The following is a 27,427-nucleotide window of genomic DNA, read 5'->3' as shown; positions in this document are numbered from 1 at the left end:
ATCGGAATATGGGGGTGGAAGACTGGTTATCTCTGGCCGCCACCGCAAGTTCAATCCTTTGATTTTGTGGAGAGACAGAACTGATCTTTAGAATGACAGTCTCTCGCATTTCCACAATTTATAACCATCCTGGTTGCAACGGTCGATGCGGGCTTTGGAGCTTCATATGCACTGCTGTCCTCTCACGATACTACTATTGTTGCTCGAGTTAGTGTTCCAACGACAAAGAAAGAAGCTCAGAGTTTTAAGTGAAACTGACGAGAGATGCTAGTGTATCCGGACTGCTGATGTGTTCTTTCTCCTGGCTCTCTTTATTAGCAAATGCTCTGTCATCTGGTTCTGTCGGCGTCTGTTTACAGTCAGTGGGCACAAGATGCCCGTCATATCCGAAATGGCCATGGGCGTTTGTGGTACGTGGTGCTTGGGGTCTATCCTGGGAGTCACCGTAGGGTGTGACTCTGTTGCGATTATTCATGCCCATGATCAGAAATGTGCAAATCTTGTTGGTTTAATGTCAGTTCGAAAAGTTATGATTGTTAGGCTGACAAGAACGTATAGGTCTCGCGATGGGCTGCCGTCGGTTCACTGGACGCTGTGCTCGAGATATGCATTCTGGTACTTGCGGTTGGGGTCATTTCCACACTCCAAATGACCTGGCACAGGAAATTGCAAGCATCGATGTGTTTTCTTTTGAGGCTACCGTATATCTTCCCCTTCGTTGGATTTGGAAGGACGATGAAGACTGATTTTGGACTGCAGAATCATCGTACTCATAGGACTCAACATCAAATACGTCGTCCGGTTCAACTCGGCCTCAAACGCCGGTATGGCACTTGTGAGTCCGGTCCTTTTCCGCCAGGCCGAGCTGTTTTATGCTCTTTTGTCTGCGGCCATCCCGTCCCTAAATCAATACCTGCGCAAGTTCGACACAACTCAGGCGACAGTCTACGGATATCGAAGCAACGCCGAAGCGTCAAGAGGGAATACATATCAACTTGAGTCCATGTCCAATGGCAGGAGCAGGAACAGGAGCATCGTCGGCAAAATGGTACCGCCAAACACTGGAAAAGGAGGTGATGATTACGACGCTGAAGCGATGGGCAAGAGCACGAGCATCCGCTTCAATCCTACTGGGTACTCAAGCTATCAAGCGCACGTCGAAGGTCCACCGAATACTGGACATCAGCAGGATGGCAATTCTACCGTGTCGCAGGAAGATGTGTCTACCGGGAGAGCTGGTAGTGAAGATCACATTATTCACAAGGATGTGGTGTATGAGGTGCGACATGAGTATTGAGGTGTCGATAGTGTGTGGGAGGCTAGAGAATGGTTTGGGGGTCAACGTGAGGGAGTGTTGTTGCAGTGACATAGTATGAGGATTGAAGTTCACCATACGTGTATAGAGGGGAGTATCAGGGGTAATATGGTTTTAATGGTGAAAGCAAAAAGACAGGTTGGGATAGAGTACCTAGTAAGGTATGGAGTATGGAGTACGGAGCATCTGTACTGTACTTTGTATTTCGGTTGTATGTCTGAAGAGGTCCTAGTTGAAGGTCGAAGAACCTCACTAAGCAGTGTGACTTGTACCCTGTAGATTGCAATCACACACTAATCCGTAGAATTGTGTACTAAATAAACTCGTCACATTGCCTCTTCTCTTCTCTTCTTGACCTTACAGGAGTACGGAGTACGGAGTAGTATTTGAAAGACGAACGTTTCCCACTCCTTTTGACCCAATTTGGTTCATGTGGGGTTTTGCTTTTCCACTCGTCTTTTTTGTGCGGCATGACACTTTGTATTCTTTCCATAACCTATACACACCGTTGTTGTTGGTGGTGGTCTCGTTTAAATCTTGCCAGTCACTATACACTTTTCAATACGAGTTTGTAGGTAAACGTGGTAAACGATGCCGGTCAGAATCGCCACAAAGGCCGACATACCGGTCATGGTCCAGGTTTACGCCGCTTCGTTCGGGCCGGACCGACTTTTCAAGGTCTTGTTCCCTCGAATGGACGAGTACCCTGGAGAATTTGCGAGGGCCCTGGAAGAACATTTGTGGTTGGCCTGGTACGACTATTCCAAGATCATGATGGTTTCGTATCGTCAAGACAGTCACGACGTCCCGGAAGAACAAACGCCGCTTCTGCTTGGCTCGGGCGGCAGCAACGACAAACGCACCGCCGCCGGTGACGCGGCCACAACAAAGAACAGTCAAATCATAATAACCGGAACAAGTGAATGGCAAAGAAATGGTCAAGGTTGGGAACATTTACATGGTGCATGGGGTAGATGGGATCCAAGTAAGTTTTTGACTTGTTCTCTTCTAGTACGCTCCTCCCCGAGTCAGAAAGTAGGTTTTTGTATATATTGATTTTCGTTTGTGCCAGGGCTATTGATGAGACCGATGTTCGCGACATATTACAGAATCAAAAGATTCTTTTTTCCGAACAAGGCTGCCATCAAACCTACTGCAGAAATCCCCGAACCACTCACGTACTGGAACCTCATGTCGAGGTGTGGACCGTTCGTCAAGGACTTCTATAGTGCTCCGCATCGCCAGAAGAACTTCTGGTCACTGGAAAGTTTGGCTGTTCATCCCGACTATCAAGGACACGGGTACGGGCGGGAACTGGTCGAGCACGGGTTCGAATCACTCGTCAAAGCGGACCCGAGTGGCGAATTACCAGCCAACGTGGTCGCGGCTGAGGGCAAGGAAACGTTTTACCAAAGGTGCGGGTTTCGGGAGCTCGTCGGCTTCATCTGTGAAGCCGTAGATGATCAAGGACGTGACAATCCCTTGAGAAGTAATGGTGTCGGCGGAGGTGCAATCTTGTGGACGAAATGAGATTCCTTGGAAGCTCGCCGACCCCTGCAGAGGGACTAAAAGACCCATGGGATGAACCGCCATGTCTTGGAGTGCCATTCTTCCCACTCGACCCCAAATTCATCCTTGAGCATCTTCTCCTCTTGCGTCACCCTCGTCCATACCCCAAACAACAAAAGTGACAGTCCGATGGGGAGGAAGAATAAAGCCTGTAGCTTTCGCAAACCAGAGTACCATCTCGGTGGGGTCAGACAACTCAGGGCGGCTCCGTCGATCCGGCCTAAGAGAGCGAGGTTGGAGAGAACGAGGATCACAATCCCAGTGTAGCTGGGGTGCTGTACGTAAGCATAAATTCCGTTCGTGGTCAGGCGGTCGGGTTCAGTCAATGCAAATGTGAAGTTGTTGCCTAGCGAAGCGTACGAGACCAAGCGTAGAGGGATCCCGGCGCAGAAGATGAGGGCCAGCGGGACAGACGTCGACGCCGACCACGTCAAGAGGTTTGTGTTGGTGAGGAGACCGTTCTCGACGGCACCGTGGCCGAGTAAGAAAGAGGGGATCCTTGGGTGACACAAAACCAGGCTCGAGGTGTACAGTGACGCAAAACCAAGCGGAGCCAGTGCTATTTTTGTAATGTGCCGGTTTGTGAGCTGTAACCAACGAATAACGTCACCTGTCGAAGGTGGTGTTGTCGAGTGTGTGCTGGTTGGGTTTGGAGGTGAGAGGGCAATGTAAGTACCGATGGTGGATGCGAGGATCGATGCTGCGAGGGAGGTTTGGGCTAGAGTCTGTGATAGCGGCATGGCTTTGTAGTTTGAAATTTTTTGGGAGTGTCGGCCAAAGGACTTGTGATAAATAGCTTTAAGTAGGTAGACTGAGATAATGGTCGAGAATGGGAAGAATACGAGGTAATCAATATCTGCCATCTTGAATGCGGATCAAAGCTACTCCGTATTCCGCCCGAGAACGCGCGCATGTCACAGCCTCGTTTATGTCAGCTTCCAGCCTTGGACACTCCAGTGGCTTCAAAAAGCGTTTCCCTCAGTTCTTTTGTAGATCCATGATACATTTGGTCACCGGTCATCATCAAGAAAAACAGTCGATTTCAAAACATTCGTCGATACAAAACTACGTCCAACGCTGATGATGTTTGGCTGCCCCTTCGTTTGTGCAACTCCTCACACAATCATCCAACAGGGCGTTCGTGGAGCATCTGCAGACGATATTTCGACATCTGGGCATCAGCCATCATGCGATTGCCTGTCAAGAAACGCCCCCAAGCACATGGATGCAGCGTCAACTACGCGGTTGATCGTGAATTTACTGAATTCCCAATTCATCTTCACCTTTATCAATAACGCTCTTTCCCCGAATGCCGGCCTTTTACGGTCGTTCACTTCCTTTTCACCGCCAGTTTTTACTCTCCCCGGTGCTTCTCAAACGGCTCAAGCAATGCATGTCATGACCGATTTATCCGCGTTCAAACGATGCGTGATGCTACGATTGTCACCAAACTCTCAGTTTGTGCTTACAGCGAGGTCTCGAAAGCAACTATATACTCGCCCTTTCTTTGTTCCACCGCCTAAACCTGTCTAACTTTATGCATATCGCAACGAGTAGCTCTTTGGAGTAAGCCTCGAGTTTCCAACCATGCCTCACCCCGATGACCAAATCAGCCGTGAAATCGATATGGCTGATCTCTCGTCGCATCCAGAGACCGCAACTCCTTCCTCGAGATTCTTGACACGAGATGAGGACGAGAGGTCGAAGGGGTCTCGCTATGGTGATGATGAGCCTGTTCCTCTGGAGATGGTGCCACCGATGTCAGTTGCAGTCATGACCAGAGTTGTAAGAACTCTTTAATCGTTTATCTGTTTCCGTCTTTGACTGATGGGCTAGAATTGGCTCAAAGCAAGTAACCCCATCCTTGACCAATTTGTCTGGGAGGAAGATGCTGTGGATTTCTCGATCCCCTCATGCAATAGGAGTACGATCCCTGAAAATTGGAATCCAGTATCAAATACTCAAGGACTTCGGCAATCAACACCTAAGTTCACCGTACCAGCCGCCCGCGAAGATGAATTTTCGTGTGAAGAGAGTGCTTATGGCTTCGCCGCAAACACCGACTACTCATCTCGATGCAGAGACCACGAGATAATGCACAACTACCTGCCTTTCCATGACCTCTCGCTGGTGGATCCAGAGTTGTCCGTGTCAGCGGCGTATCACGATGGGTACCAAGGTCCTTTTGCGCACAACGATGACTCCATTTCTCTAAACCACACTGATGGAGGGGAGGATATGTCTGGCTTGCCAAACAACTCGGGCCAAGCAAGGTCCAATCCCCCACCACGAGCGATCTTAGAGATCTTCCGAGCCGAGAAGGGATGGCGTCCGGCACCTGAAGCCATGTTTACCACATGGACATTTGGAGCAGTCGGAGAGCGTCTTATGCCGGCAATGATATCAAATACCATCAGGACTGACGGCTGTGAATGCCTATAGAATGCTTAGGTTCTGCCGCTAAGCTAGAACCGAGATACAGAAGCGTGGGAGCCGTTTGAATATGTTGACCTGGAAATCAATACCTATCGACGCCCAATGTTGAGTTGTGCCGTGGATGCATATGTCTAGCCAACTTCGGTAAAGAACCTTCAAATGAACTTTCCGCTGCCTTTTGATGTGGAAGGTTTTCAACATCTTCTGTCCAATGACTCTAGGCCATCCCCTGGCTAGCGTGATGGCGTCGCCCAAGTCCAGCTGAGACGACTTCCCTTTTCGGGCCACAGCGGCTTTGAACTATCCACACGAATAGTGTTTGCTGCTGAGCCCTGGTGCTCTTTCAAATGTTTGCTTGAAACAAGTCGCCAATATGGCTCAATGGCCGTGAGATTTTCTTTTATGCTGCCCAGGCCAAGAGCCAGGCCATGTCCAGCCCCGACTCTTCTCACTCTGGACTATCCTGAAAGTCTTCTATACACAGGTTGTAGCACAAAACACAGAACGATATCATGGCTCCTGGAAGCAAGCAGACGACGAACATTATGTTCGTGCCGTATCGGCAAGCAAAGTCGAAGAAGGCTGATGACGATATCTCGCCACAAAAGCATGCAGCAAGAGAATACCATAGGAAAGCCAAAATGATGCGACAACAGGGGGATTCAAGTACTCAAGGTAAACGCCACCCGCGTAAGAAGACCCAAGTAACCAAAGATCGAACGCCGACATTTGCACGTCCAAAGAAGGAAAGCGTTCAAGAGGCAAAGGACGATGATACCCAGGCCAACAACCTCAAAGTCATAGATCCTGGAGCTGGTCAGCTGGATCCTTTCAACATAGTCGTGCCAAATAACGTGCCTTCTTACGTTCTGGAAATGCTTGATTATGGTATGTATCCTTGACCTTGACCTTATTCACCATGCCGTTGCCGCAGAGCAAGGCTCGTATTGCAAGCAATGTCCCAAATGACCAAACGTTCCATCTAAGCTGACTATCTATTTCTGTCTAGGTGTATCGATCCTTCAGTCCGGTATAACCCTCTGTCTTCTGCATTACCCACCGGTCATCTCAAACGAGCACACAGTATTATCCTTAGAGGGAGTAAGCAGCAAGGCACCTTCTAGCACCGTCTCGGCGCTTGCAAACCTGCGCGATGTCGTCGTCAGCTGTTCGTTGCACTCTCCAGCTTCATTCTACACCATCGCGCTAGCTGGGGCAACACACAAGTCATTCTCTAGTGAGACTTCTCACAAGATCAAGATACTCCGTTTCCAATACGCAATCCAGGCTATCAAGGAGCTCAACCATGAGTTACAAACCCTCTCGGGTGACCCAGCGGATGCTCTACTCTTCTGCATCAGTCTTCTCGCCGCTCACGCCTCGAGTGGTGATCAAACTGCTGTTCCCGTCAGAGAGCTGGCTAGGTCTCCACTCGCTACGGCGCAGACACAATACTACGGTAGCTTACGCTGGGAGGATACACACATGAAAGCCATTCGTCTGCTCGTGGCGAGAAAAGGTGGTCTGCATAAGGTCAAACTACCTGGTATTGCCAATGTACTTGGACTGTACGTTGTGTTGGCCTTGTCTCTTCTACTGTTATCTCCTTTCCCTTTTATGGACCGAGGTCTACAACGCAGAAATCTTAATGAATCCATTTTGAAAGCTGCAGCTAATGGAATCATCCTACAGGGCCGACATATTCATGTCCTGGCTCAATCTGACGAAACCGGCATGGCCGCTCCTTGCCCCGACGAGCCTCGTCCTATCAACATGGCCTGACGCGCCACCGAACTTGCCTGTCATCTTCGCGGACATGACTACAGGGTTTGACGTCCTTCCCAAGGCACTCACAACCACTCTCCTCTTCGACACCATAGTCAACATTCGCACCATCACACTCGGATATGATATGTATCTCTCCCAACAGCCCGGTGCGCCGTCACTGGTTCAGATTCTCTGGGCTCGAAATAGCGTGACTCATGATCTATTGAGTCTGAACCCGACGTTGACGTCTGGAGATTTAGCTGCGGCCGCGAGTTATGATACTTGCACATGCAAGACACCTGAATTCCAAACGTCTTCGGTCGCGGAAATTGCGCACCTACAAGCTCTATATCAAGTCGTCAGGTCCTCGACGCTTGCTTACACGCTGCTCGTGCTCTTTCCCATGCCGACCGTGGCGGGCGTGCACGGCGCTCTGGCCAAGCAGATCATGACCGCCCTGAAGGGGTGCATGGGACTTGGCTTGTGGAGTGACCAAGCCAACTACTCGGACTTGTTGCTCTGGTCGGCAGTGATCGGTGGGGTGGTGGCCGAAGAAGATGATACTGCGAGGCAGTGGTTTGTGGATTTGTTGGTACGTCAGAGGAGTCCCATGTCGGCGTCGTGCTGCTATTGCGACGAAAAAGATGCGTGGGACGAGGTGAGGAGAATCATAACGAAATTCTTGTGGTTCGATGGCCCAGAGTGCGAGGGCGTCGGGAGAGATTTGTGGACGGATGTCGTCTGTGAGGGCAATTTGGAATCGGATTGACCAGCAAATACTAGGACTACCACGGAGTACAATGGCTGCTGGCCCAAGGACGGTGCCAGGTGGTCGAGAGTGTATCTTAGTGAGATGGCTCACTCAAGTACTTTTGTTTAGGATTTTTTCAATTCCGAGACCAAATCTTACCTATGAAGTCACAATCAACAGTGTTAGAGGGAGGATTGGTTAGACCATCGAAGTGACAGAGCGATGAACAGGCCAACAAGCAAAAGATCAGGTATAGTGTAGTTCATTCGACCATGATACAGGTATTGAAAAAAACCAATCCACATATACAGCACAACCCATGGCCCAGGGGGGTATCAATCTCGTGTCGTTGCACTCCCGAACAACGCCTAGCACAGCAAAAAATGACCGTCGGAAATGCTGAAAACCAAACAAGCAATGAAGCGAGCCAGCAAGTAAGCGAGAAAAAGAGGATTTGAAGCACGCCTTTTGCTCTCTCTCGTCGGATTACTGTTCGCATACCATTCCTCCCATCCACCCACCCACCAGCCAACAAGAGATCCCTTTCTTGAAAAGCAACCAACGACCTCGCGATGCACTCACGACGCAGATTTCCTGTCAAACACACTCGAATTCGAATCATTGAGTAAATCTGTACCTGTGGATCGTGCACCAGAATCCACTTTGCCATTTTGATGGGTCTCGTCCAGCAGAGGGATCTGGTCGATACTCCTTCGCTTGTTTGGGTCATTCCCGCCGCCGCCCCTGGCGCCGCCGTCGACGCTCGACACATCCGCGTCCACGGGTCCACTGGGAGGACTGAGCGTGGCACCTGGACTGTTTTGCCACTTGGCGACGTCGCGCTTCATCTGCTCCAGTTCCTTCTGGAACCTCTTGCCAAAGACGTCCATGTAGTAGTTTGCGCCGTTCCAGACGCTCCAGCTGAACACGAACAGGAGAAAAGCCGCACTGGCCCACCTGTACCAGAACCATATTGGGCAGGGGACGATGGTGAGCAAGGCATAGCTGTACTGGATGAGCATGAACGCCGGTTCTTGCAGCGCGCTTGGGAGCGAGATGACGACTTTGCCGATCCACGTCGTCGCGTATGATTTGCGCAGCCAGGTGAAGGAGGTCGGGCGGCCGGCGGCGATCTTTTCGCGTCTCCGGACAGTGATCAGGAAGTGGTACGAGAGTTGCCACACCGCGTAGGGCAGCGAGGCCCAGCCCAACATTGCCCATAGGTTGTAGTGGTCCTTTGAGCCCGGCAGGCTGGATTTGATGGTGTACACGGCCGGAAAGCGGTGGCGCAAAAACTCATCCGGCGTCAGATGGACCATGCAGTGCAGGGCGACTGGGGGCATGACGTGGATGAAGAGACTGGTCACCTTGTCCAGCGAGTGGAAGACGAGAGAGTTGCGCCACATGACAATGGCCACGGCGTTGTTTCCATAAGCCAGACAGTAGGTGCTGATGAGGAGGCGTTTCGATCGAGGGAAGCCCCAGACCGCGAGCAGCAGGAGAAAGTTGACAAAGTAGCACAGGTCTGCGAGGAAGTAGTGGTAGCCCTTTTGGCGGTAGGTGATGAGCCTGATGGGCATAAAGTATAACAGTTGTATCGTGAACCAGTAGTAGAAGTATTCGGGCACGGCCCCGATCAGGTACCCGCTGATGAAGACGTTGAGGACGGCGGAAATGAAAGATACCTTTTCTCGTACGGACACGGTGACCGTGTCGTTCCATCTCTTGTTGAGCTCGTCGACCGATCTCTTCATGCGTCTCCGGTACTTGGCGAGCTGTTCGTCGGCGGTGGGCACGCGCTTGCGCCACTCAGCCACGGCTCTATCTTTGGCATTGTTCCCTGACGTCCGAATCCGCTCTTGTTGCTTTGCTATCTTCTCTTTTTGTGCCGATAGTGTTGCCTGCCACTTTTCCAGCTTCGAGGGCAAGGCTAGGTTGTCGAAGATGTCGAAAAACGTGATCTTGTCCAACGGTATCTCCCAATCCTCCTGGTGAGATTGACTTCCGATATATGATGAGTTTCTCGACAAGAGATATGGACTGCCCGGTGAGGACGATTGCCAACCGGGTGTGAGGGCTTCGCTTCCATCGTGGGTAGATCCTAAACTGCTGGGGAGATCTGCAGCTGCGGCTTCGTCTCCGTAGGCCTCGTGGTCTTGCGCCCGCGGTATTTGTATAGGATCTGACATTTTTAACAACTCGGTCAGGTTGGTATGGGAGACCGGGAGGCGAATGCTTTCGTGCAAAGTCGTGTGTTCGAGTATTTGTGGTTCTTTGATTAGGCGAAGCCTGTAACGCGGAATCGGCGGATTCAACTCGGATCAAAAGCCCTCGTGCTCGTAGACGAAGTGGGATAATTTCTGGCGCGTGCAGATGACACTCGGGTTCATGCTTGCTGCACGCAATCACATTCTCGTGTTCGTTCTACGATAAGAAGCGATACACGTTGACAGGGCATTCGAGGCAGAGCGTGCCATCAACGAGCAAAGCCACTGGACAAAATGAAATGACCGGACACGCTACAAGACAGGAGAAAACTGTCCACAACGTCATATGAGTCAGCAATAGACTATTCCTATCAGGGACTAGACTATCAATACTTTATTTCCCTCCCCAGAAGCTTCGTCGTTACTTTGTTTTTGCTGTCAAGTATTTCTGGTCAAGGGATGCAGTGAGACCAACTTCCGTTCCAGTACGTGCGTGGCATACCAACAACATGATGTCGTCTTCAGCAATTGGTTCTGATCAAATATGAATTCCGCAAGGAGGTTCATGTCATTCAGTTCCTTGATCACCGTACTCGCACTCCCTGACCGATGGATTCATATCGAGTAACAACTCTGTGTCATCAATTTCGTGTTATTGTTGTTTCTTGATGGCCATTCCAGGCTATTTCATCCAAACTATTCCAAAATCGTCCTGCTCGTCACATCCCGGGGAAAGATATCCTCTGGTACATCTGGCATCTGCCAGACCTCCCCAAGGTCGGAGACACTGGTAGTGCCGCCAACGCGACAAGCACGATTGGCCTTTCGAAATCTAGGCTCAAGGTCACTTGCTTGGGCTTTGAGCCAGTTGCTATTCGATGTTAGCAATGCTATTCACCTAATCGGGAAGGACTTTTACACTTGATCAGTCGGTACAGCCGATCCAACACAATTAGCCGCCATCAGTGCCCTCATGATGAGAATCTGTAACGCCCGACAACCTGCCTGTAGATTGATTGGGACCTATCTTAACTATTAGAACTCTTCTGTATGGCTGTGACTATCACATACTGCCAAACACCCAGCGCCAGGCCACACGCGGGCACAGAGAGAGCACGCCTTCGACCGGCACCAGTTACAAGGTAAAGAGGAAGGATTCGGCATGGAGTCAGGGGCAGAGGAAGGACCGTCAAATCCACGGAAAGCACTGTGATGCGTCAACCATATACGTTTTTCTCCTGAGCCATGCGGAAGACTCACAACTCGGACCAGCACGGTTGGCACCATAGTCCCTCGGGAACAGGGTACCCAGCTGGATGTCCAACGGGGTATCTCGCTATTGAAGATTGTTAGTCGGAATGGCTCGGAACACTCTATTTCTGCACGTACACATTGGTCTGTACCTGAGACAACGAACAGGAGAGCAAAATAGGTGAAGAAGAATGAACCTATCTCAGCACTCGACTGCATCTAGAGTGCCAACATCGATTAAAAAGCCTTGCGGTGAATGCGTTGCCTGACTCGAGAGGAAACGATTCACGAGTGACACCACAAATGCGTTTCAATACGCAAATCAATGGTCTCACTGACCAGCAAGTGAATGGTTATTCGCACGCAAGAGTAGTGAAAGAGGAGGACAGCCTCGCTAGCAGCGCGTGGGTAGCAGACTATTGATGACTATGCTAGGCTAGATGTGACATTCCTCAGGCGCTTGCGGGTAAGACAAGTTCGCTAAGATTCAAACTCGAAATCCTCCGCTAAGAGGTCATCCTTCATAAAAAACAGAACCTATAGGTGTACAGAATCACATTTTCTGTATCATGATATACCTTATCCTCGTCCTGCTCGTAATCGTATGGTGGGGTGTACTTAGAATAGTTAATTGTACTTACCGAATGGGGAAAGTGCGGCGAGGACCCAACAACGCGCTTTCGCGCCGCGTCTGCGATCAATCAATTCAGCGGCCAGACAGGAACGAGTCGACATTTCTCGAGAACAAGCAGCACACACCATCAAGATTGTACCATCGCTTGAACAAGGTCGTGTTGATGCTCGCGCAAAAGCCATAAGGCTGCCTCAATTCCCTTTCCTTCCTCTCCCGCATCCTCCGACACCCTTCACGCCATCATGGGCAAACTAATGAGGCTGGAGCTTTTCAATTTCAAGTCGTATAAAGGCCACCATGTTCTCCTCTTTGGCGATGCATACTTCACCTCAATCATTGGCCCAAACGGTTCAGGAAAGTCAAACTCTATGGATGCGATATCTTTCGTGCTCGGTATAAAGTCCTCCCACTTGCGATCGACCCACCTGAGAGAACTCGTTTACCGAGGCCGAGTCCTGCAAAAATCTACGGCAAACGGCGAACAAGAGGCAAATGGTATCCAAGAGCATGACGATGAGGATGCGAGCCAGGCAAATGGCACTCAGGGTCGCAATGACCCCAAAGCCGCATGGGTAATGGCTGTCTATGAAGATGATGCTGGTATCGAACAAAAGTGGAAACGTACAATCACCAATCAAGGAGTCTCCGAGTACCGGCTGAACGGCGAGGTGGTGACAGCGCAACAGTACAATGAGGCATTGGAAGAAGAGAACATCCTGATCAAGGCGCGCAACTTCTTAGTCTTCCAGGGTGACGTTGAAGCCATAGCGATTCAAAAACCTCAAGACCTGACAAAATTAATCGAGCAAGTGTCCGGCAGTCTTGAGTACAAAGCAGACTATGATAAACTCAAAGCCGAATTAGATGAAGCCGCGGAGCAACAGGCCTTCCAACTGAACCGTCGTCGTGGCATCAACTCTGAGATCAGGCAATACCAAGAGCAGAAGAGAGAGGCAGACAATTTTCAGAAAAAGGCTTCTGAGCGTGATGAGGCAATTGTGACTCACGTCCTGTGGAAACTATATCATCTTCAACGGCAGATTGAAGAGTCAAGTGCCGAAATTCAGAAACACCAAAGCGAGCTGAAAGATTTTCGACGAGGCATTGAAAAATATGAGCGTAAGCTGGAGGCGGCAAAGAAAGATCACGCCTACGCGGCTCGTAGTGTCGGCAAGGTAGAGAAGGCGATCAAGTCCAAGGAAAAGGAAATTGAGGACAAAAGCTCATCTCTTGTGCCCATTGATGAGCAGATCTCGGTATCGAACAATCAACTCACGAAATACGCCAATCGTGTCAACTCTATCCAGAGAGAACGGAACGCGCAGGCAGAGACGGTCGCACAACTAGAGAAAGATCTAGCCAGGGTCAAGAAGGCGCAAGCGCAGTGGCAGAAACAATGGGAGCAGAATGCAAGTCGCCTAGGTGGACAGCTGAGTGATGCCGACCTTCAACAATATACGCGACTTCGAGAGGAGCTCAACAAGCGTGCGTCGGCCGATCTCAGCAGAGTTGAGCGACTCAAAAGTGAAAGGGCTCCCATAGAAGCAACGTACAACAACCTCAGGAACAGTGTGAACAGCACCGAGTACCGACTCCAGTCTCTCGACAACGAATACAAAGCCTTCAGTGAGCGCAGAGACACTGTGAAAGAAGTGGTGGCATCCACACAATCTGAGATAGATGCAAAGAAGAAAGAACTTCACGCTGCGACTTCAAGACGACTACAGGCTGCACGTACTCGAACGGAGCTTGACGAAAAGTTGGCAGAAGTTGCTCGGAAGCTTCTCGAAGCTGACGACGGCCGCCGAACAAGCGAAAAGGAGTTGCGAATGAAGGAGACGATTGCCATGCTCAAGCGCACATATCCTGGCGTCAAAGGCCGTGTACACGAGCTCTGTAAACCAAAGCAGAAGAAGTACCAAGAGGCTGTCAGCACTGTTCTCGGTCGACATTTTGATGCCGTTGTGGTTGACACTGAGGCCACCGCGAAACAATGTATCGAGTACCTCCGGGATCATCGATCAGGACAAGCCACGTTTATTCCATTGGACACGATTCAGGTCAAGGCGCTCAACTCTAACTTGAAAGGTATGCATCGCGGTATGCGACCTGCTATCGAGACAGTCGACTATGATCAGTCGGTCGCTCGTGCCATTTCCTTCGCCTGCGGCAATGCTATCGTTTGTGATGACCTGAACATCGCCAAGGAGCTATGCTACGCCCGCCACGTCGATGCTAAAGCTGTCACCCTAGATGGCAGTGTAATTCACAAGGGAGGTCTCATGACGGGCGGTCGAGGCAGAGAACAAAACACCCGCAGATGGGACGATGCCGAAGTTGAGAGACTCAACAAACTCAAGGATAAACTAATGGACGAATTTTCAGCATTGCCACAAGAACGAAGTCGTGTTGCGGAGGAACAGACCCTTCAGACTGAACTCAGTGGCCTGGAGGGCCGACTCCGCTTTGCTAAGGAAGAACTTGATGCCCTGACTAAAAATTTGCAGAGCAAGAAGAGAGAAGTCGATCATGTGAAGCAACAGCTCAACGACGAGCGCCCGAAGATGCAGGCTGAACAACGAAAGCTCGAAAAGATTGACGAGGATATCTCCGACTATCAAGAGTCTGTCAATAATGTTGAGAATGAAGTCTTTGCCGATTTCTGCCAACGGCATGGCTTCGACGACATTCGAGACTATGAAGCCCGCCAAGGCTCGCTACAACAAGAAGCTGCGCAGAAGAAGCTTGAATTTGTAACCCAAAAGGGAAGACTCGAGGGTCAGCTCAGTTTTGAAAAGTCACGGCTTCAGGCTACGGACGATCGCCTCGAGTCACTGAGAGATAGAGAGCAGCGAGACAAAGAAATCATTGACGAGCTCAATGAACAGCGCCAGGGCATTCAGGACGACCTAGAGACCCTCAAGAATGAATTAGACGAGTTGAATGCACAACTGGACCAGCAGAAAGAGCTCCTATCAGACGTAGCAGATACGCTGGCGGAGCAGAAACAAGAAGTTCAAAAACGATCCAAGGAAATGGAGAGCACATTCAGAGCCATCAGTGCACTTGAAGGTGACATGCAGCGTCATTCATCCGCACGCTATAGTCTGCTGCGTCGGTGCAAGATCGAAAACATCGCCATTCCTCTCGATAGCGGCTCAGCCAATCTCGACAGCGTGCCAATAAATGATCTGCCTCTAGAAGATGCAGACGCTATGGATGTGGATGAAGATGACCCAACTTCGGCTGCTCTCAAAGCACACAACGTCATGGACTACGGTGTTGTCCCAGATTTTGATGTTCTCGATGATGACCTGAAGGAGGAAGACAATGAGGCAATGGAATCGAAATTACTTGACGACATTGCCAAGTTGAATGCTGCGTTGGATAAAATGCAACCCAATGCCCATGCGGCACAACGTTTGGCTACTGTCGAAGCCCGTGCTCGTGACACGGAACAAGAATACGAAGAATCGCGCACCAACTATCGGGAGACCAAGGCCCAATTCGAGGACACCATGCAAAAGCGCAATGAATTGTTCCACAAAGCATTCTCGCATATCTCGGAACAGATCGAACCCATTTACTCCAACCTGACCAAGTCTGATGAGTTCCCAGCTGGTGGTCGAGCATATCTCACAGCTGATGAAGACGAACCATATCTTGCTGGAGTCAACTATCATACTATGCCACCAACGAAGAGATTCCGAGACATGGAACATTTGTCTGGTGGAGAAAAGACCATGGCTGCTCTTGCACTTTTGTTTGCGATTCACAGCTACCAACCGAGTCCCTTTTTTGTTCTGGATGAAGTTGATGCCGCACTGGACAATGCCAACGTCGGCAAGCTGGTCAATTACGTACGGAATCATGCTGTAAGTTGTGACGTTGAGTTTTTTTGGGAAGTGAGGACGTACTAATGTTGACTGTTCAGGGACCTGGAATGCAATTTATTGTCATCAGTCTAAAGACTGGTTTCTTCCAAGGCAGTGAAGCGCTCGTAGGTGTGTACAGAGACCAGGGTGCCAACAGCTCGAAAACCTTGACGCTTGACGTACGTTGCTATTCCCCAAATTGCCGACCGAGAGGCTTTGATGATATGACTGACATGACCTACAGCTGCGCAAGTATTCGTGAGTGCGACTTTAAGACGAAAGGACATGCTCGGTAATGTCCGACGAAATGACATGGTTGAAATGGAGGAGATACGATGTGACAGGTAACCACGAGCTCGACGACTGCAAGTGAGATTAATGATGAGCGTTCTCATATGAATACAGTACACGAGTCTTGTAGTAACATTGGAAAGATTGTGTACTTGTGTACAAAAGATTCGATTCAGGCTACACTTTGTTTTACTTTTCTCAACAATAGGACGCTGTCTTGCCTTTTGCCGCGATGTTCCTTCTGAAACCCCACGGATAAGATTACGTTGACAGAGTTAGTTAGCTATAGTCGAAATTGTCAAACTAGATTCGGTTTTTGTTTTGGATTTTGTCATCAGAGTTTCGTTTGTTCTTTTGTCATGTGCCACCACAGCTACTTGAGGTAGGTCTAACATAGATATGCCACTACCTGAATTCTGGTTCAGCGGGGAGGTTTTTACCCATCGATGGGGATGTTATCAGGGTACCGACGTCCCACGACGGTAAAATTTGCCAGAATGTCGTCGATGGCCGCCATCTCGTCGGGGGTCAGGACGATTTCGTCCACGGCGTTCTCGCGCACGCGGCCGGCCGTCGTCGACCCCGGGATGGGGACGACGACGTCCGGCATGCCCGGCTTGCCCGCGAGACCGCGGACCCAGGCGAGGGCCAGCTGGGCCGGGGTGCACCCCTTGCGCTCCGCGAGCGCCTCGACTTGGTTCACGAGCCGGAGGTTGACCTGCCACGTCTCGGGTTGGAAGCGAGGGTAGAGGGTGCGCCTGGGGTCGTCGGGGCCGAGGTCGTCGTCCACCGACTTGATGCGGCCGGTCAACGTCCCCTGACCCAGGGGGGAGTAGGCCACCAGAGGGATGTTCAGGTCGGCGCACGCCGCGGCGACGCCGTTGTGGAGGACGTGCGTCGACCAGAGACTCAGCTCGACCTCGACGGCGACGACCGTGGTGATGCTGGCGGCCCTGCGGATGGTCGCGGCCGAGACCTCGCTCAGCGCGATCCCCCTTATCACCCCCTTCTTGACGTACTCTTCCTCGAGGTACTCGAGGGAGACCTCCAGCGGGGTCGTGGGGTCGACCCGGGCCATTTCGAAGATGTCGATGCTTTTGGTCCCGGCGAGGTCGTGGAGGATCTTGTCGACGCTGGCCTTGATCGCCTCGGGTCGACCGTCGCCCACCATGGCGCCCCAGACGAAGGCGCCCTTGACGCTCAGCACCACCTTCGCGGCGTCTTCGGGGTACTTGCGAAAGTACGACGCCATCATGGTCTGGGTGTTGCGCTCGGGGGTGCCGTAGAACTCGCCGGCGTTCCAAAAGTTGCAGCCCGTCTCGAGCGTCGCCCGGAGCGTTTCGAAGATTTGGGACTCGGGGAGGGGAGGGGTGCGCGCTGGGAGGCCTATGGTGTGATGGTCGGGTCAGTCAGTCGCGGGTGCATGGTGCGTGTCTGTGTGCGGGAAGAGCACAACAAGATAATGCATGCAAGCGATGCGCGGAGACAAGGACGACTATGTGATGTGATGTGGTGCCGACAACGTACCCATGAGACCAAAACCTGTCGCACCAATCTTCTTTCCTACCAGTTCAGGCATTTTTATTGATGCTTATTGATGTTTCCTCAAGGTGTAGAAAGGGTTGAAGTTCGGAAGGTGGGTGGGAGCTACGTCGAGACGTTTTTTAACGGAGACGAGAGAGCTTGTGTGGTTGTGGGTGTAGTTGTCGTGTCGATTCAAGGCTCTTGGTATCCTTGGGCGAGAGTATCACTTCCATTTATAACTTTCTTGGGCAGAAGGTCATTTGTACGTGGGACTTCTCCTGGAACAAGTCATCCTACCACAGCCCCCAATCGAGTAGTACTGTCATCGGACTCAGGGAGATATTACTTGCCTAAGTCGTGGTTGGCCGTCGCCGTCGACACGGATATAGTTCTTCAAGTCCGATGCACACGACATGTGCTTTTTCTTGTTTTGCCAAAGCTGTCCAAATGAAGATTGGAACATGATTCCATTATCCACATCGTGCCTGGTTTGATGCACCATGTGGTTCCTTTCCTAATTAGGAAAATCTTCTCTCATTGGCTGTGGTTGCTAGTGCGGTGGGTTTGAGGGAAGTACTGGCTCATAGCACTCCGTACAGATGGCAATGCTTGGGCACGGATATGATGGCTCGTCAGAGATCGTGATGGTATCTCCATGCTTTGAGGGCTCGCTCGGCTGGGAACACCTTTGATTCCACCTCGGCTTGGAGGACACTTTTGCTTGGCCTCAGGACCGTCGCTAAGCTACGGGAACTCTTCTTGCTGTTTCCAGAAGGCTTCTCCCGCTTCGTTGTGAAGCAAGTTGATCCAGGGGAATCGAACCAGACATGATTGGGCATCCTTCCAGCTGGTCACCTTGAGTAATCGAGCTGCCTGAACTATCCTCATCTTCAGCCACGCTGAGTCCAGGTTTCCAAGCACCGATACACCGCCGATGAAAAGAAGCCATAACGTCAGATCGCTATACCCCGCCTCCAAGCCTGTTTCGATGACGCTTTTGAGCTGTTGTGCAACAGGTTCGTATCTCATGAAGCATCGATCACCACGGCGTAAGAACAGAGTCGTCAGGAAAACGATAAGTCCAATATGGCAGGCCCGGTCCACCTTATTCTCAAGTTGAGGCTCGGGACCGCCTATGGGATGAAAACGAACGAGGCGATATCCGAGTGAGACGATGAATTCTTGAAACATGTACGGATCCAATTTGTACCCCATGTTGAACGAGTGTCCGATGCATGTAACTTCGATGACTAGCTGCTGGAGAGTAGTACTCAATTCATTGAACCATGGATTTGAGTCAATGGAGGGTTGACTGATTGGGAAGCCCTGCGCGGCCAAATACCATACTACGTCCGACATGCGGTCTCGATAGAAACACGGTGTCGTTCCATAACTGAGAGCACAATCGAGATCGGTCCTACGAGTAGTAATTCGATGAGTATCAAACGATCCTTCAATACGAGACATTGACGCGACTTACCTGCAGAATTTCAAAACCAGCAGAGCATCTTCACTTGCCTCGAGGTTGGCCAAGCCTCCACGCAGACTGACCATTTTCCGAAGTCCTTCCAAGTGGATTTCCGCTTCAATTTTAGACTCCCGAACTATCTCATGCACGACCAGGAAGTTGACCACTGTAAGCGTGGAGCTCGATAAGGCTTTCGTAGTTTTGAGATCCTCGTTGACCAAGCTGACTGCTCGAGTAAGGTGGTAGAGGGCTTCGTGTGACACGATTATACTGCCAAAGAAGAAGTCATTGAGCGTGGCCAGAAGAGCCAGAGTACAGTGGTGTGCTGAAGACTGTCAGCACATTTGAACCTCCGACGAAATGCTATCGTCGAGGTTTACCTGTTTGATCGGCAAACAGGAAACGCCACCAGAAGGAGGTGACTTTATCCAACGAGCAACATATCTGTGGAGGAAGCAAGGCTTCTGTGACGTACGCGAAGACTATGCATCAACGTCGGCATGAGTATCAAGCTCACACAATGTTGGAGGAGCCTTACATTTGTTGATGGTGTCCCGGCTCTGTAATGTAGTCTTGATCGGAAATGACACCGAATGCGACGGTGCAGGCCAGTGGTTGAGTGTGACTGAGCCAGAGTTGTACGAGAGCGTCTTTGCAATCAGCTGGTGTCGGTTCAAGTCCAGTCTCGATCGCCGATGATGCCTTTTCCCTGCATTCTTACCCTTCATCGCATGACTGCGCACTAATCTTTGTGAGAGGCGGTCGACTTTGCTAGAGTCGATGAAGGCGAAAGTCTTGCCCTGTCGGCCGGCCTCAGACATGATGTGCAGCAGATCCAAGTGGGCTTGGAGTTTACTCTGATCATGCCGCCCTGGGTGGTGAAGACAAACTGTGCGTACTGACGGAATGGGTCATGAGGACTCTTTCCAGCATCGTTTGTCCAAAATTGCTCGTGCTTTGTATGGCAACTCCGAGTCTCTCTTATGTCCGAGCGACGAGCTTATGTCCGCCGTGGAATATAACAGACAGATGGGAGACATCTGTCGGTCATTCAAGCTGAATGGAAATTGGTGCATGAAGAATCAGGGAACAGAATGACCAAGATTTGATGTTATTGAAGCATCAGCCTTTTTGCCAGGCTCTGTTGATTCTTCGCCCCAATCTATAAGTGTTTCCGAGGCCTTCCATATCATGTTATACTCTCGTCAAATCTATCTAAGAAAATGGAGCCGAGAAGGTCGCGCATAAAGAAAAGAGTGTTGACAATTGTAAATGAAAAGCATCTGGCGCAAAGGGGTCTCAATCCTTCTTGACCTCTGCTTCTTTTCTCACTGGCTCTTGTTTGCCTTGCTCTGATGCATCATTCTCCGCCTCGTGGGCTTCTGCTGCTGGAGTGGGATCCTTGGCCTCGGCGTCAGCCTTGGGCTTAGGTTTCTCATCAATATCCTTGTCATCTTTGACACCCTTACTAGCAGATTTGTCGTCTTCCGTCTTGGTGGATTCAGCCTGTTCATTCTCTTCCTCAATGAGTTCTTGTTGCTCCTTCAGCACTTCGAGACGCTGTTTGTTGGTGGCGGCACCTTCTGCGTTGTGTACTTCAAGTTCAATTTCGTGGAACAACTCCTCTGGAATGCTACTGAGCACAGCCTGCAAGGCGTCGATTTGAGAGTCGATTGCGCTGTCCTTGCCCGAAGCATACATATATGCATTGCTGAGCACCAGCAAAGTGGACGGAATGTTGTATTTCAAACGGAGATCAAGCCACATCTGAAGATCTTCTCGCAGCCGACCGGGCGACATGCCGTGTGTCCGCAAACCTCGGGAGGCGCACGCCATTTGCAATTCTGGCACGGATAGCGAGTCGACTCCTTCGAAAGAAATGGCCTTGTCATCTCGTTTGATCTGTCTCATGCGGTGACGAATCTGATACCGCAGCATGGCATCTGTGCCAAACGTGTTCAGATTCATGTATTTGCACATGCCCACCAGCTGAGGCCGGGAAAGATTGTCTAGCGTCAAATCATCTTTGAAAGTCTTGCAAACTTTGATCACGTCCTCTCGCGAAGGAGATTCTCCAGTAGCCCGGACCTTCCGGAAGAATTCCGTGAATTCCTCCTTTTTAGCATTGACGGCTGAGACTGGCAGGCCGGTCTCTCGAAGTGTATTTCTGAGGAACGAAGAAACGCCCTTGCGCGTTTCCCGTAGTCTTGCAGCCTTGTCTTCGCGAGATTTCTGCCCTTCAAATGTCGACGGCAACATGTTGGGAAAGAGCTTTAGTGCCACTGGCAGCAGCAATTCGGCGAAGGGAACAATGACGAAAACGGAGAATGGGACTAGACGACCCAGATCTTGAACTGTCCGTTGAAGCTGTAAATCATGTTAGCATTGCCACTGAATCATGGTGTCAAATGCAGCAAGACTCACCTGTCTGTTCTCCCTCCTACTGAGTTCGTAACCAGCAGCCATCTTCAAAGCTAACTTTGATGAGATCTTGACTTCGGCTGCCAACAATTTGGTGCCATCCCAATAATGCATGATCTCTTTTTTGATTTTTTGGCCAATGGTCAGCTTCTTTGCATCCTCCTTTTTATTCGTCGGCACAGAAGCACTGGATTGCGTCGATTCAGTAGCAGCCTTTCCAGCGGCCAAATCTGTCAACGACGCATTCTCCAAAGCCTTGGTCTTGTCTACCATAGTCGCCTCGCCCTTTGGTGTCTTCAGCTGCTCATCGGACTGCTTGAGTTCAGCTACGGTAGGAGTTGGTGACGCTGTCTTGTCTCCCTCCTTGGGCAAAGGCTTCTTCGCTTCATTCATATTGAACCCCGGTGGAGGTCCGCCATCAGAATTATGTGTGCTTGTATCGGTGGCATAATTTCTCTGAGGCAAAAGAATGGCCAGCGCCTGGACTTTCGATGGTAGAGAGCGACTGAATTGCGACCTGGTGGCTAAGAGAGAAGAGTGTGGTAAGCGGGAAGATGCTGTTAGACGTCAATATATAATATATCATGGTCAACATTTGAAATGCTCACAATGAAGCAATATTCTCCGTGTCGCAGCATTGCTGACGAGCCTGGAACTAGAACTCATGATGGGCGGCGAAATAGACGGAAATCGAGGAAGGGTAGCGACAGGGTCCGAAAGAGAAAAGGGAGTCGTGTGGTAACGAAGAAGATTAATACAACAGATCCGAAGACTTTCTAGAGAATTAAAATGATGGAAATACAAGTTGGTGGCATTGTTTAAGGAGAGACGTTTTGAAGGGCCATCAGGGCGCAGTTTGTTCTTTTGGCCAGACGCAAATCGCCAGTTCCAATAGTCGCCTTCAGGTCACGTGCCCAATAGGCTGAAAAGGCCGTCGGAAATGCCAGAAAATACTCCGAACGGCTTTAGATCTTGATTGGCGCCATGCGCTTCATCAATTTGGCAGAGTCCGATTAGCTGGATCTTTTGAACGGGAACTACTGTCATTTCTCACGTCCTCGGAGTGCTTTCTGCGAAACGGTGGAAGGAAAAATGATAGAGCATCTGTGGATCATAGCCGAGATCCGTTCCAATAAATATGAATCATCACGTCCGGCTTGTGCTTGCGAACAGTAGCTCGGCTATCATCCTAGCGGAATAGCTGATTCCCGGTGCAGGCAAGGATCCATTACGTGTAGGTTGATGCCAATACTGACCTTCAAAATGAGCAGTGATAGTGATGTCCGTAATTAATCGGTATCATTCACCCCTTCCGACTCATCGCGCTTGCGTCGCTTTTGTTCGGGTGATGAGCCACCGGAGGATGTATTCCGTCGTCTTCGAGCTGCAGGCTCATACCGACGTAACGAGCTTCGCCGCTTGGGATGTCTTCCTGCACCGGGACTTGCACTGCGGCTCGCGCTGCGTCTACGCCTGTATGGCGTCGGGCTCGGACTTCGGCTGAGACGACGAATATCGTGTGCATTTCGACCTTTAAGAACATCAGCGCGCCTGTTGCTTCCTCGATCGTCGGAAGAATATGAGGGTGATCTCCTATAACGTCTTCCAGCTCCACCGTTTTTTCGCCTTCCATTGAGCGACCTAGACCGTGATCTTGAAGGCGATGAAGCATAGGAACGGCCTGAATGGCGGCTGCGGCGCCGGGGCCTCGGACTTCGACTCATCGTTGATCTCGATCGGCTTGAAGCTTTTCTTCTAGGTGACGGTGAGTGTGATAGATCAGAATGAGTGATAGATCGTGCACGTCTTTCACCAGGTGAGTGAGAATCCCTTCTAGGCTTCTTGAAAGCCGGGCCTCCCGAACTACTCCTGCTCCTGCTCTTGCTCCCAAGTCGAGCCCGCCGGCGAGGAGGTGAGCGACTTCGGGAAGACGGTGGGGATCGCGACGATGAAGGAGAGGATCGACGTCGACGCGGAGGTGGTGATCTGGATTGTGATGGAGTCAGGGATCTGGTTGGCGAACGTCCTCGGCGCCCCCCTCTTCCTCGGCCACGCCCACCAGGTACGTATGAATCGGCTTCTCGTCGTGGAGGTGCATTTCCGAAAGGAGAGCGTCGACGCGGAGGAGGCGATCTTGAGTATCTAGGTCTTCGTGAGTCAAAGTCTCGACCACCTCTGCCACGTCCGCGACCGCGACCACGCTCTGCTCTTTCTCTTTGGCGAACTGTATCCACTTCTCTCTCTCTCGTCTGCTCTTGGTCCTTAAGCTGCTGCGCGTTCGCTGCGGCCTTTTCGGCGTCGATCTTCAACGGGTCAATATAAGGTTACACTGAGCAGAGGACGTCTCTACCTTTTCTTGGAGCAGTTCCAACTTTTTGGCTTCTAGCAACTCCTTCGGCACGCCTTGAGGATTGCTCTGCGCGCTTAAGCATAAGTTCCACAGTTCTTTACAGAATCTTGGAGTATCCTTGTCAAGAAAGCCGGTGAGCGAGATTTGTAATGCTTTGATGTCAGGCTAAAAACAAATCAGTAAAAGCTCTCGCCGAGAGAATACAGCTGTGTCTTACGAATCTCGAGCCCTCCAGCAAGTTGAAGACGAGCTCGATGACAACGTCATCCTCAGATCCAAGAATCTCGGATATCTTGCCTGCGATCCATCTGTACGTGTGCGTGAGCATTCTCGTGTCGAATACTGGCATTTGGGGGGAGGGCTCACTTTTTCATAACCTCAACGTTTACCTTCTTCATATCAACTTTCTGACTGAATTCGGGAGGGAACTTTGTCTGCCGGAGCAGCTTTTGATCAACCGCCGTAGCCATATTGCAGGAATGACCAGTGACGAGGTATCCTGGTGCGTCGTTCTATTCGTGAGAGGAGATTTGTTGATGATGCGACGGGGGAAAGTCGAGGAAACTCCGCAACCAAAAAACGCAGCAGAGAATCGGGAAGGTTGAGCGAGATTGTATTACACGCCAACAATAATATACCATCTGTACGCAATACAACCACCGTTCAAAGGATATGTCTAGCTAGATACTTTTCCTTGAGACTCGAGTCCTCTTTTTGACCATGTTAAGTCGTGCTGAAAGCTCATTTACCAGGTAGGTCTTGCCTGAGCTCGACTTGGACCATGAACCTCAATGCATCGCAACTGCACCGGCGTTACAGTGCTCCATCAGGCAAGCGGCGCCGTGCTCCTTGATCTTCGTCTCACCATATTCATTTTGTCGTTGTCTACCAGCTCCTGATTGTGCTGACTTCCACGTCTCCCACGCCCTCCTCATATCATTAACTCAATTGCCCAGTATGAGTAATGAACATATCCTGTCCATGTGGCTCATCAGTTAGACGTAATACTCCTCACTCTACTGGGCTGGGCTGGCCTTGGCCAGAACACCCTGCCTGCGACCATCTGGACTACTCTCCCGAATTCGAAAATATCTCGTTTGAGGAATCAAGGCAGAGGTTGAAGCCCATTAAAGAAGGTGTAGGGTCCCTTCTGATGAGAACGAGACGGTTCCTCACATCTAACATGCATAGAGTCCGCGACAGACACCGAAAGACGCTTTCCGCGGCGTCCGCCAACAACAAAGTGGTCACCAGAGTACGACATCCTCCCATCCTTCTTCGAGTCACGGCATACCTAGGGCAGCTCGGGAGTCAGTCGACCGCTTGGTCGATGTTTTCGAAAAGGTATGGGGCTTCACTGATGTGGTGAGATCATCCTAACATGTGCTGTATCAGAAGGAGAGGCTCAGCAGAACACCCACAGCACGACTAGACCGTCGTTCCACCAACCCATCGCCCTCTTTGCAACAAAGATATTTCACAGCTCTTCAATCACAGAGGCAGCCCTTGTCTGACTATCGACTCGAACAAGCCTACACTTCACAGCCTCTTCAAGAGGAAGCGCTTCGAAGAGTTGAGAAAGTACTGAGTAACCGATTGTCCAGCACCTCTGTAGCACCTTCTGAGAGTACACAACCGAGTATCCCACCCCCAGGCAGATGGTCGGATCAGGAAAAGCCAAAAGTCAGAGTCAGAGCATCCTCCAATTCTATCTCGATCATCATCCCTGAGGGCTTTGAACTACCTCTTGTGGCAACAATAAGCTCGGCTGGCTCGTTCGAGACACAAGTATCCAGTATAGAGAACGATAAAGAGAGCGAGGTAAGTACCATCTCAGGTGAAACATCAGGGCCTCCATTACGATCACGTAGAGCCACAAATCCTAGACAGAGCACGACTTCAAGTCGAGACAGCGAAAGTCAAGATATAGCAGCCGGCCTTGCGTTGCCTTTTCTCGCGAGAATTAGTGAAGGCCGACTCAACGTCTCTGAAGCTTCGTTACCAGCACCTCAGCATTCAGATATTTCAGCCCAAGGTCAGGTATTTGCACCTTCTCATCAAGTCGCTGACGAGGCCACTGCTTCTCAAGACCGTGACCGCGAGGACGACCACGACCACGACCACGACCACGACGACAATCATAAATCTACTTCGCCACCTCTTGGTAATCCTGAAGACGGTGAAGCTACTGGAAGGACGAGTGTGCCGAGAGGCATCGTTGATCAAACCGATTCTACAGCTTCCGTCGCGGTCGCGGCTGAGCCCATCGGGTCAGACAGAAGCAGGAATGAAAGCCCACGAGAGGTTATCATAGGTCCTACGAATATTGTGTCGATTCCTGAGTCAAGGTCTGACCCTGCCGTCAACCATTTGTCGGGTGCTCTGCCCATAGAACGGCCCTTCGACACATTTGACTTGCCTCAAATCCGAGTTCACAGACCGAGTGGAACGATCATAACCGCCATGGAGAGCCCAGGTGTCCCTCCAACTCCGGCTCCATCAGCTGTTGACCAGACCCCAGGAGCACCACACGGCCCGCTAGACGCTTTTCCTTTCACCAATGCTGCAGCTCCACAGCCAGCTGGGTTTCCAAACATAGCGGCGGTCACGGACGCACTTCCTCTCAATGCGGCGGCCAATGCCCTCCCAGCGATTGGGCCTACAGGTATATCTGCTCTCTATGGAAAAACTCGCAGACGTAGAAAGGTGGTCCAGAAAGTCCGTAAAACAGTTGTCAGGAAGAAGCTGCTCTCCCTCATCATCGGCCGGGAGCTAGCCAACCTCGTATATCCTGTATTGAATGAGGCAACAACCGGGCTCCCGACTGGGCTCCCGACTGGGCTCCCGACTGGGCTGCCGACTGGGCTGTTGTCAATGGATGGTGCGAACGACTTTCCTGACTCATACTCAAGACCGAAAAGGAGACAGCGTTCGGACCGATTAAGCAGGGCAGTTGCCGTGGCTATCGTGGAGGCCGAAGAGGAAAACCGTAAATTTTGCTCCAGATGCAGGGGTCTGGTCAGCACGCAACTCCACCAGAGACTTTATCGATTGGAACTCCTACGAGACCGGCCCAGAATGAGGTTCAGCAAAAGATTTGCAATTGCACTGGCGAAGGCAGAGCCCATGGAGTGTCGATGCCACAAGATGAAGGTGCCAAAGAACAACTTCAGCAATCTAGGTTATGGCCTCTCGCCACTACCATCATGAAGGAAGGATGAGGGCGAGATGCGTTCGCTCGGCTGAGGGAATGAGGCACGAAAACACTTATCACTAGCTTCGATTGCCTTGTGCAGTTCGAATTATTATGATAGAGAAATGGTCTACCATTATTAAACTATCCAATATGCCCTTCGTTCGGACTTGTTGAGGTCGCGAATTGTGTCATCTTCTCAAGTCTTGAATAATGTGATTAACCATTGCCGCGGCATGTTGTAACTCTGGATCTGGTCCAGTTTCGACATATTTGACCTTGACGTTGTAATGAAGTGATACAAGCTCATTAGCACGCGCCAACTCTAGGTCATTCCCAGGTCCCGGCGGTGACGGTCGCGTTGTAGATGAATTA

The 27,427-nt window shown here is 50.8% G+C and overlaps 8 protein-coding genes across 8 annotated transcripts; 3 read left to right on the top strand and 5 right to left on the bottom strand.

Moving 5' to 3' along the window:
• Positions 1–373: 373 nt before the first annotated feature.
• PV06_02759 (uncharacterized protein) lies at positions 374–1,297 on the top strand (the record flags this gene model as incomplete). The annotated part of the gene is made up of 3 exons (XM_016403481.1): positions 374–502; positions 559–701; positions 760–1,297. The coding sequence occupies 3 exons, from the start codon at positions 374–376 to the stop codon at positions 1,295–1,297; spliced, it is 810 nt and encodes a 269-aa protein (XP_016267378.1).
• A 6,699-nt stretch (positions 1,298–7,996) lies between these two features.
• Positions 7,997–10,319, bottom strand: PV06_02758 (uncharacterized protein). The gene has a single exon (XM_016403480.1). The coding sequence runs from the start codon at positions 10,025–10,027 to the stop codon at positions 8,417–8,419; it is 1,611 nt and encodes a 536-aa protein (XP_016267377.1). The 5' UTR covers positions 10,028–10,319; the 3' UTR covers positions 7,997–8,416.
• Positions 10,320–12,003: 1,684 nt separating this feature from the next.
• Positions 12,004–16,345, top strand: PV06_02757 (uncharacterized protein). The gene is made up of 3 exons (XM_016403479.1): positions 12,004–15,805; positions 15,865–15,984; positions 16,050–16,345. Exons 1-3 carry the CDS (start codon positions 12,173–12,175, stop codon positions 16,065–16,067), a joined length of 3,771 nt encoding a protein of 1,256 aa, XP_016267376.1. The 5' UTR covers positions 12,004–12,172; the 3' UTR covers positions 16,068–16,345.
• On the bottom strand, positions 16,244–17,675 carry PV06_02756 (uncharacterized protein; the record flags this gene model as incomplete). Its single annotated transcript, XM_016403478.1, has 2 exons — positions 16,244–17,482; positions 17,624–17,675. The coding sequence occupies 2 exons, from the start codon at positions 17,673–17,675 to the stop codon at positions 16,533–16,535; spliced, it is 1,002 nt and encodes a 333-aa protein (XP_016267375.1). The 3' UTR covers positions 16,244–16,532.
• A 689-nt stretch (positions 17,676–18,364) lies between these two features.
• On the bottom strand, positions 18,365–19,909 carry PV06_02755 (uncharacterized protein; the record flags this gene model as incomplete). The annotated part of the gene is made up of 4 exons (XM_016403477.1): positions 18,365–19,037; positions 19,101–19,413; positions 19,469–19,570; positions 19,627–19,909. The coding sequence occupies 4 exons, from the start codon at positions 19,907–19,909 to the stop codon at positions 18,365–18,367; spliced, it is 1,371 nt and encodes a 456-aa protein (XP_016267374.1).
• A 478-nt stretch (positions 19,910–20,387) lies between these two features.
• PV06_02754 (uncharacterized protein) lies at positions 20,388–22,175 on the bottom strand (the record flags this gene model as incomplete). The annotated part of the gene is made up of 3 exons (XM_016403476.1): positions 20,388–21,455; positions 21,513–22,066; positions 22,118–22,175. 3 exons carry the CDS (start codon positions 22,173–22,175, stop codon positions 20,388–20,390), a joined length of 1,680 nt encoding a protein of 559 aa, XP_016267373.1.
• Positions 22,176–22,798: 623 nt separating this feature from the next.
• Positions 22,799–24,329, bottom strand: PV06_02753 (uncharacterized protein; the record flags this gene model as incomplete). Its single annotated transcript, XM_016403475.1, has 4 exons — positions 22,799–23,812; positions 23,860–24,024; positions 24,077–24,167; positions 24,226–24,329. The coding sequence occupies 4 exons, from the start codon at positions 24,327–24,329 to the stop codon at positions 22,799–22,801; spliced, it is 1,374 nt and encodes a 457-aa protein (XP_016267372.1).
• Positions 24,330–24,816: 487 nt separating this feature from the next.
• Positions 24,817–27,069, top strand: PV06_02752 (uncharacterized protein; the record flags this gene model as incomplete). Its single annotated transcript, XM_016403474.1, has 4 exons — positions 24,817–24,853; positions 24,903–24,997; positions 25,051–25,203; positions 25,255–27,069. The coding sequence occupies 4 exons, from the start codon at positions 24,817–24,819 to the stop codon at positions 27,067–27,069; spliced, it is 2,100 nt and encodes a 699-aa protein (XP_016267371.1).
• Positions 27,070–27,427: the final 358 nt, after the last annotated feature.

Source organism: Exophiala oligosperma, assembly GCF_000835515.1.
Source record: "Exophiala oligosperma strain CBS 72588 unplaced genomic scaffold supercont1.2, whole genome shotgun sequence".
Classification (NCBI taxonomy): Eukaryota; Fungi; Ascomycota; class Eurotiomycetes; order Chaetothyriales; family Herpotrichiellaceae; genus Exophiala; species Exophiala oligosperma.
The sequence above is the reverse complement of the archived record's forward strand: the minus strand, read 5'-3'. Positions and strand labels throughout refer to the sequence as shown.